Genomic DNA, 10075 nt, shown 5'->3' with positions numbered 1-10075 from the left:
CTCCTCTGCTCTAGTGCCTCACAGGGAGATGTTCCACTGTCTTCATCATCTTTGTGGCTCTACACTGGACTCTTTCAAGCAGTTCCCTGAGGTCATTCTTGACCTGAGTGGCCCAGAACTGGGCACAACATTCCAGATATGGCATTACCAAGGCAGAGTAGAAGGATAGGAGAACCTTCCTCAACCTACTGGCCATACTCTTCTTCATGCACCCCAGGAAACCATTGGCCTTCTTTGATCATGAGGGCACATTGCTGGCTCATGGAGAACTTGATGTCCATGAGTGCTCCAGGTCCTTCTCTACAGAACTGCTTTTCAGTGGGTCAGCTCCTCACCTGTGCTGGTGCAGGGCTCACTTCTGCCCATGAACAGGAACCACACATGCCCTGGTTGGATCTCACCACGTAATTGCCCACTCCCCGTGTCCCTGTCCCACCTCGGCTCAGGCGGGGCCTGCCTGCGCTCGGGGGCAAGAGAGGGCGCCCCCTGCCGGCCACCCCCCCCCATCCACGTGCCCCTCCCCCCAACTCCCCGCCCAGCGCTTTCAGCTCGCAGCCAATGGGAGGGGGGAGGCGGGGCCGGGCGGATACCCGCACCAATGACCGAGAGGGACCGCAGGGAGGGGCGTGGCGCGGCGCCCACCACGCCGGAGCTGCCGGCTGCGCTGAGTAGATTTTCCGAGGGCGGGGAGGGCTCAGTCCTGCCGGGTTCTCGCCGCCGCCGCCTGCGCTCCGTTCTTGGCACCGTCGCTGCCATAAAATGTTTGACGGCTGTCTCCTCTCTCTTATGTTTCCTTGCCTGCTGCTGTGGGGACTGGACGCCGGCACAGGTAGCGCTTCCCTCCCCTGGCTGCTAGCGCTGGCATCCCCTTTTCCTTGGCGGAGCTGACAGCCCCTGGCCGCGGACAGCCCCCGCGGATCCGGCGGGGCGGGCGGTGGGGGCCGGCCCCGGGCGGCAGGGTGCAGGCGCAGAGCGCAGGGCATGCACCGGATCCCCTGCGTGGCCGAGGTCCCAGTCTGCTGGATGAATTGCTCCAGGCTTTTGTATTTTCTTTTCCTGTCCTCTGGCTGCTGCTGCTGCTGTAACGTTTCACGTGGAAAGCTGCTGACTGTCCTTGGCCACGGCTTCGGCTTGCTCTGCTTTTCCCCTTCTCCCTGCAAATTTTTATTGGGGTTGGTGAAATGCGATGCTTGTGTCTGAGCTATATATTTTTTAAATGATACAAGTAGCTTTAGCATTTGCTTTATTCCTCTCTTCCCTGCACATTTTTGTCTCCAATGTACGCGTGTATATATACAGAGAGAAAGAAATCCCTTTCCTCCGCTGGCTCCACTGTCTCTGCAGCCTGTTCACAATTTCCAGTCCTGAAACCCGAGCGCGGGGCTGTCCTCGCCCCGGCAGGACGGGGCGTCCCCGGGGGGAAGGGGGTGGTGGTGGAGGGGCCGGCGAGGCACTGAGCCCCCGGCCGCCCCGTCGGGTCGCGGGACCAGCCGCCGGAAGTGCGAGCGCATGATCCTCTCTCCTTCTCGCCTGCAGCTGGCGGAGCGGAGCTGGAAGTGGTGATCCCGGAGCGAGTGGCGCTGCAGAAGATCCACCTGCTGCCGCCCGCCGTGCGAGGGGAACGCGGCGGCCCCCGGCGCCGGCGGGCGCTGCCGCGGCAGCGAGCGGCGGCGGAGGCCCTGCTGCTCCGCCTGCCCGCCGCCGGTGCCGAGCTCTACCTGCACCTCCGCCGCGACCTGCGCTTCCTCGCCCAGGACTTCGTGGTGGAGCAGCGGCGCGAGGAGGCGCGGCGGGCGCCCAGCCACCGGCGGCCCCAAGAGGAGCGTCTCTGCTTCTACACGGGACACGTGCTGAACCGCAGCGACTCCTTCGCCTCCCTCAGCACCTGCGCCGGGCTGGTACTGCCGCCGCGCCCCGCCTCCCTGACCGTCCTCCCGGGGCTGCGGCGAGACCCTCCGCAGCTCCCACCAGCCCCACTCCCGGGGGCTGCCCGACCCCCCGCCCCGTTCCCAGCCCCGTCGAGGTGGGAGGCGGCACGTGGACTGGGCTCTCACCTCAGCCCTGTGCACCTCCAGCCCCCTGTCCTGCCTGTCCCCTTGCTTCTTCGGGCCAGTCTCCTATGTCCCAGAAGGGGTTTTCTGTCTGCTGTGGGAGCTGCCCCAGTTTCAGCCATGTCTGAGAAGCTGCAGCCACAATATGTCACCTGTGGACGAGTGGCAGGGCCTGCAGGTGCTTTAGAGGAGCATCCTGGCTGATGGAAGCTGATCTTGTCACTCTGCTCCAGCCATCTGGCTGAATGCTGGGTCCCACTGCCTGCCCAAGTGCCTCCTCTTGGGACAGCAGGCTCCTCAGCTCTTCAGCCAGCCCTTTCATCTGGCCTTGTGCAGTTGGTGTTTGGGAGTGAGAGTGTTTCATGGGAGCTGTAGCGTAGGACACCTTGTACTTTGGCACAGTCAGAAGAGCCATCCCACCTGGGGATGCTTTTCCCACCTCACGTGTCAGGATTTCTCTACCTGAGGTTGTAGCATTTTCAGGGCCTGGGCATCCTGCTAAAAGAGGTGATCTTGTATGGGACAACTTTTCTGTTTCTGGGTGATGAAAGATGTTTAAGGCAATAGCCAGTTCGTGATTATTGTTGGCAACTAGAAAGTACTTCACCAATTCACCAGGGAGTCAAGCAGACTCCCGGTCCATGATCCTGGGATGTGTGTTTAACTTCTATGCACAGACCTGTTGGTGGAGATTTAGTCTTCGGCCGTGCAGTAAGAAGCATTTCGTGTGCTCTGCGCTTGAGGCTTGGGCCTTCATCCTTGGGCCATATGAGGGCGCTGTGCCTCAGGTTTAAAAAACCCAAACAACCGACCGACCAAAAGGGTCTCGGAGATGCTGAGCGTTCCGAGTGGCACTGCGGGTTGAGCTGTATGCTGCCGAGGCTTCCTCAAGAGTTTAAAACTGATATCTCTAGTTCAAGCTTTAAATCCCCAACAGCTCTACTCTTCTGTTGCCAGGCACGTTTTCTTAATCCTGTTCACGGAATGCTGGGCTTCCAAATCTACCTGAAAATCACCAACAGGCAGCAAAGGAACCTCTTTAAAAAGAGGAATGTCGCTGTAGCGCAGGATTAACTACCCTAAATCAGGGGATGGAGGAGGGGAGAGTGAAAACCATTGGTGATGTTCCCAGTAGAAAAGCTGGAGAAGAAACCAGCATAGTTAGTGTTTGTTCATTATGCTGCAAACAAAAGCCATGATGCTGCAGTATCTGATAGAATCCTAAGCAACCACGAAATTGACATGACTTGGACCAACTTGGGGTCAAAAAGTGACTGATGACAAAGCTGCTTGTTTGTGATACCTCTTGGGGACTAAAGGCCATACAAAGTAGTGGTGTTGGTAAAGTTCTGCTTGCCTTTGTCTGTGGATCTGGTGCTGGGAGTGGTGTGGGCAGATGTACTGAGAGAGCTGTGGTTCTGTATGTTGGGATACTCCTTTCTTTCTAGAGGAATCCATTCATTGACTCTTCATTTAGATCATCACTAGGAATGGGTGAAAAGCAGGCACATGGTACCTGAGTGAGTTAAGGTTAATTATGAACTAAAAACTACAGAACAGAAAACTATGGTGTCTTTAGGGGAAACCTAAACTTAAAATTAAATTTAGCTTTTGAAAGTGGCTCAAAACATTCAGAGCATTAACCTTTGAAATACTTTTTAAAAATTGATTTATATCACCAGGTAGATTCACATCACCTTATTGTAAGTAAGTTAATCTTTTGGCTTCTTTAGTCTATTCTTAAGCATGAAACATAGCAGGTTTTAGTCTGCTTTCAGTGTTTGCAGAGCCTTTTGAATTGACCATGCTAAATCACCATACCTCAGTGAAAGCCAAGCCATTTAATGGTAAAATGTGCTAAATGATAAGATCAGAGGAATTAAGGGTTTGCTTCCAATTATCCAGTAAGTCTTGAATCTGCCATGAGTGGAGCTGAGATGTGGTGACTTTAGAGCCCATTTTTTTTGCATTCCAGCCTGGCTACTTAAAATACCAAGACTCACTACAGGGGATTTTAAATTTTCACATTGCTCCCTTAAGCCTTGTTTGCAGCAGCAAGAGTGAGGTTTTGCCTTCATCAGTGCCACAGCTTCACAAGTGGACAGGAGCTGCAGGCTGGGCTAGAAGAAAGGCCTTGGTAGGGGCCTTTCTGGTAGGGGAAGCTGGTAGGGGAAACCAGCTAGTGCTGTAGTGGGAGATTTCCTGAAAACTGGTGTGGGAGTGCTTGTTGAGCTTGAAGTGCATGATCAGGACATCTCATGCAACAAAGCTAAGAAGAGTAGGTAATAATATTGTATCCTCATCTCCAGCTGGCTCAGGCTTTGTTGTAATTGTGTTCTTCAGCTGTGCCATAAATCACACCAAAAGTCATATAAAATGATCGGGGCAAGTGGAGTTCTAATAAAAACTAAACCCCCAACATAGTGACATGAAAACTGAGCTACAAGCAGATGGAGCCAGTGCTTCCTGGTAATGATATCAGATTCCCAGTGTGGCATCTGAAGGTTGTGTTCTGTTTTTTAAACTCTAGTGACAGATGCTGTTTACCAGTCTGTGGGCTGTTGTAGTTTCCTGCTGCAGCTTGCAGTTGCATTGAGAAGGGTGGCCACACTCAGGCCATAGCATGTTTAGGATTGATGTACCTGAGGGCTCCTCTGCACAGCTGAAAGTACGGCATGTGAGTAGGCTCCAAGACTCCTGTTGCTCTTACAACCTGAGAACTGCAGCATAGTGAGGTACTATGTACCTGAAAGGCACTTCTGCCTTCCACTTGGCAGGGCTTTATCCTGTCCAGGGTATGCAGTTGTGTAAGCACTTGGATTGTGACCACACTGCAGGGCTGAACTGTGCTTTCCTGCTGCTGGGAAGACACAGGCAGGAGCAAAGTTTTGCAGCTCGTCTGACCAACACCAGAAGACAGTACACAGTACAGAAACTTGCCTCTTTTTTGGGGGGGAAGTTCCAGTTTTGTGAGGCCACAGTGTGTGTTACCTTGAGCTGAGTAGTTGAATGAGATCTCTGCTTCTGAGGTCAGTTCCTAGATGACATATGTTAGGTCTTGCTCCAGCGAGACAATGCCAGCTTGCTTGACACCTCTCAGAACCGCTCATCTATTGCTTTCAAGTGCAAGTTCACAGATGTTGGCTGTTGCTCTCAGGGTCTGCTCTCATCCTCTCTAGCAAAGCTTGGCAGAGCAGTGTTACCTTTTGCAGAGCTTTTTTAATCAAAGCCTGGAGGACACATCAGGAGAGGCCCTTTCAGCATCATGTGTTTGCACTGTGATCACAACAATGCTTTTCCTGTGTCCTAGCATAGTTGATCAGCCTTACAGACCCAAGATAAAAGAGAGAGGCAGGGGCCTGTGCTCCTTATGAAGACTTCTTCTCTGGTTGTATGCTGCAGAATGAGCTGCCTCGAATCTGCAGAATGTGAGATTCCCAAAGACATTGTTTGAGGCATTGATTTTTTTACTGTTTTGTTGGGGTTTTTTTTGGTTTGGTTTGGTTTTGTTGGTTGGTTGGTTGGGTTTTGTTCATTTGTTTTGGTGCCAGGGTCACTTTTCAAATGCTGAAGTGCTGGACTGCCTTGCTGCTCCTGTTGCAGCCTCAGGAACTTCCAGCTGGTGTAGGTTCTTCATACTTCCTGTAGCTAGTTTTTTGAAACAGCTACAGTGTTTTGAGGGTCTGAATTCATGTTAAAATGAGCACCAGGTCGTGACTTATAAATTAACTTGAAAGCTCTTGTGTGTTCTGGAGCTATATTTGAAAGCTGAGGATTGCTGGGGTGCATTTAGTGGCAGAGGTTTCAGGCTAAGTAACTTCTCTTCCATTTTGAAATCAGGAATCTGATTTTTAGGGTCAGGACTGCTCTTTGTCCTGTCTAGTTAAAGTGGATCATCCTTCTCAGCTGAGATAAGAGGTTGTGGCTCTCTTCTGTTTGGGCTTTCACACCACATTTTTGTCTCCTTGGAATTCAGTAAGACTTCCTTGTGCAGACCAGATGGGTGGGAGTGGATGGTGCACATCAGAAGGGCTTATGGAATGAAAAGTGGTTTTCTCTTCATAGGATGGAAACAGAGTGATTGAAGCTTCACCTTAAGAAATGCATACTGGAACTTAGGAAACATTAACCATTTTGCAATGTAGTCTCATGCACTCTACACAGAGAAGAAAACAACTTCTTTTCATCCAAGGTTATTGTACGTTTATCTTTGCGAAGCCTTGTGCAACTCCTGGGGGATGAATCTTCCAGCTTGTTGAAATATTTCTGAATGGTGGCTCCTCGTTCTGGTATGTCCCCTTCACTTGGTACTATCCACAGACTTTGTGAGGATGTAGATGCAGACAAGCTTTGGCAAATAAGGACACTGTTTGGATGTGCAGTTTCTTCTAGTGCCTCTGAAGTCCCACTGATTTCCAGGTAGGTGTAGGTGACTACTCAGTAACTGAATGTCTCCATGTGTTTTGAGATCCAGTATCAGGTCAGTCAGGCCAAGAAACTGAGTAGGCTGCAATGCAGCCTCTAGGGAAAGAGCAGTAACTCAACTCCTAGTGGTAAATCTACTTGGAAAAAAGAGGAGAAGAATACAGAAGAGGCCACAAGCTGTTGGTTTTAAGTCTGACTGTTTATCAAGAGGAGAGCAGGAGAGAAAGGTGGGCACTTGCAGAGAGCACTTCCCCTGCTTGTCCTGTTTCATAGGTACTTTAAATTGGTGAATTGTCACTTTGGAGGTGTTTGTCTTTCTTCATCGACTGTGGAGAGAGATGATGCCTGGTTTAGAGCAGATGTCTGCAGCTGGGTGAGCTCAGTCCTTGTCCAGTGGTAGTGAGTGTTTCCTGTGTGTAACAGAGCAGTGCTGCCCTTCAGGTGACTGCAGGAGCCTCTGTTGCTACAGGGAGCAGGGCACTGCAGGCGTGCTGGGATTATAAAGTGAGGTTTTCCTGAGGAAACATTCAGCTCTGCTGAATTCTCTTGTCTGGGAGAGGAGCTCTCTGGCATTTATCCGTAGCAGGTCCAGGAGCTGAAAACTTAAACCTCTTAAAACTACCATGCTGGGTTTCTGTGTGCTGGGATTTTCTTTCCCTTTCCACAGTGGACAAAAGGAGAGCACATTGTGGTTTCCTTGTTTAGGCTGTGGCAGGCTGGAGCAGAGGTGCAGTCAGGTATTCGTGGGTGTGATCTGCTCTCAAAACTGATTATAAATCTGAAATCATAGAATCATAGAATGGTTTGGGTTGGAAGGGACCTTTAAAGGTCGTCTAGACCAACCACCCTGCAGTGAGCAGGGTCATCTTCAAATAGGTCAGGCTGCTCAGAGGCCTGAAACGTCTCACTGAAATGACACTGGAACAAGACCTAATTTAAAAGGTTTGTTTTAAATTTGCTTGAATTGCACTTGTAAATAATAACTAACTTAAAGCTGGAGCACAGTTAATAAGGACAAAACTAAAATCCACATGGAGTTTATGAAACTGTTGTTTTTTAACCAACTTCACTTTAAATACTAACTTCCTTTTAACTTTGAGGAAGTGATTAAACTAAGATTTACAATGTAACAGTTGAGACATTGAGAACTGGATGGAATTTGTCAGATGTTTAAAACTATTCTCTTTTCAGCCTGTCCATGTGTATGTACCTAATGAACACTTAGGAGCAAAAGAAAAATCTGTTAAAGATTCAGCATTTCACAGATCTCCTTCAAAGTTGTTGTGAAAATAACAAGGGCTGGAAAAGCAGTGTAACAGTTGGAGAGAATTAACATGTGGCAAGGTCCAGAACCACATACAGAGAACACTGATGATTTGGATTCCAGTCTGGAGTTAGCCCTCGAGCTGCTGTAGCTCCACCAGCACTACCAGGGGACAGAGACAGAAGGGTGAAGGCAGTGAAGCAGGACAATGTGGTCACAAATGCTGCTGCAGTGCCAGCACTGGCAGTCCTGTTGTTACTGCAGTGGTACAGTGTGAGGACCTTCCCCCTTTCCCTGCTGTGGTTTAGCATGAGATCAGCTCCAATGGCAAGCAAAATGGGTGGGGCTGTAGTGGGAAGTGTGGATGAGCATTTATTTTAATTGGCTTGCCAATTTGGTTGCCTGCTTTTTGAGGCTGAATTCATTCCAGCCTTTCCTGCTGGCTAAGCTGTGCCATCCTGTCAGCTCTATGGTTCTGTCAGGCAAGCTGTAAAGTCCAGGTTAGATTTATAATGCAGATAATGCTAAATTTTTGTGCACTTCTGAATTTTGGGTCTCCTGATGACTCCTGTATCTCAGGTGCTTTGGGTGGGGCTGGACAGCAGCAGCTCTTCCAGACACAAGCAATGCTGGGGCCTGGCACAGGGAAAGAAGGATGAGAGGGAGTAGCCCAGCTTTTGATATGGATCTCCCCAGGCAAATGTGAACTGGCAGCTCCAAAACATTTTACTTAATTGGAATGATTTCCAGAGATGTGGGAAAAATAGCTCTGACAGTTACGTGCTCTTCTGGTTTACGTTGCTCTTCTGGTTCAAAATTCATCTTTCTGCAGTCCCTGAACATCATACAGACTGGAGAGGAGAAGTGTAGGGTGTTTGTCTAGTGCTGGTGCCTGACATCTCCTGCGGAGATTAGCAGAATGTAGTGTCTGGTAGTTGGAGGATTTGGGGGAGGCAACTTGCATTCGGAATGCATTTCTTACAGAAAAAGCAAAACAATGACCAAAGTATTCGGGTTACCACATCCAAAAGATTTCATCTGGGCCAACGGATTTGAGGACTCTCTAGAACCCAACTGGCAAGTTTGGGGAATATTTCAGCTCCCTAGGAATACTTTACAGGCCCTATCCTGCAAATCCTTCCTGCTTGAAACTGTAGTTGACTTGTCAGATTAAACTTGAGATTGCTTCTTAACCTATTCCAGAGTGAGGATGCATGGCTCTCTCTCTCCATAGGCTTCACAGTTCCAAAGCAAATGTGAAACATAAGTCCTTTCCAGTGGTTTAAATTATTTTCACACTCAATGCCAGAAAGTTGGGATAATGTCGGATGGTGATGAAACTGACTACTTCTTACATATTTTTGGCACCAAGAGAAATGGTTGGCAGTCTTTCAGGAGCTCTGGTGTGGCTTTTAGTACCATGGCACCAGATTTACAACCCTTCTTCTAAATAATTAAAGCCTATATTAAAAAAGGGGGCTGGGGCTACCTCCTACTGGAAGATTGGAACAGGGAGGGGAAGTATTGGAGAACATGGTAAAGGAGGCTGAAAGAGTAAGTCACTAGAGCTCACCAGAGCTTTTGCTGTCTCTGAAACAACTGTGACAACACCCAGCTTGTAACTTAAATGAAGAAGTCCTTTAGGAAACACCAGGGCTGAGTGGGTCCTAAACTTAGCATGCATTCTGTAGGGCCAGGAAGAATGTCTGCTTTTTTTTGGTAAAGGGGAGCCCTTCTGGGAGGTGTTAAGGCATTTTGTAGTTAATGAGTGATCTTGTCCCAAGGACAAAGTCTCTTTTGAAAGACCCCAAGAGGGATGTCTCTTGCCTCTTTAGAGTCAGGGCATTAATTGTTCCTGCTGTGCCTTGCAGCAGTGGCAAATAGAGACACTGATATATTTTCTTATTATTTTAGGGTTTTTTACAAGTGCACTTTCAAGCTCAGTGACCCTTTCTAAGAGACCCTGGATTCCTCTGACTGCTGTTCAGTTAGCGTGGCTGTCAAAAGAGGAGAGCTCTCATTTCTGCTAGCAGAAATTCCTCTTGCTGGAAATACTAGGCCAAAAGGATTTCCTGGGTGTATGTGAGGAGTGAATTTGGCAGGGAGCTGTGGAAATGTACAATATACAGTATGTATGTAATCTATATTGTAAATCATATTAGTACAGTCAGCTGTTGAACATAGAGTATTTGCATGTACGTGCAGAGCATTTATTTGGATGGGTGCCTGGCTGGCACAGGACACAGGGTGGGGGGTGCAAAAAAAAAAAAAAAAAAAGGTCTAGTCTCTCTTTTTATGTATAGGATGGGTGTTATGGGCATGAACCTAGCAGGAC

At 49.1% G+C, this 10075-nt stretch overlaps 1 protein-coding gene across 1 annotated transcript in view; it reads left to right on the top strand.

The window, feature by feature from the left end:
* The first annotated feature begins 759 nt into the window (after positions 1–759).
* ADAMTS17 (ADAM metallopeptidase with thrombospondin type 1 motif 17) overlaps positions 760–10075 on the top strand; it is a 180768-nt gene continuing 171452 nt past the window's right edge. The window contains exons 1-2 of the mRNA XM_054388055.1: positions 760–829; positions 1537–1898. Of these exons, the coding sequence (XP_054244030.1) occupies positions 760–829; positions 1537–1898 (432 nt within the window). The remainder of the gene's footprint in view (positions 830–1536; positions 1899–10075) is intronic.

Source organism: Indicator indicator, chromosome 16 (assembly GCF_027791375.1).
Source record: "Indicator indicator isolate 239-I01 chromosome 16, UM_Iind_1.1, whole genome shotgun sequence".
Lineage (NCBI taxonomy): Eukaryota > Metazoa > Chordata > Aves > Piciformes > Indicatoridae > Indicator > Indicator indicator.
Note: the sequence above shows the minus strand (reverse complement) of the source record. Positions and strands in the feature narration are given on the sequence as shown.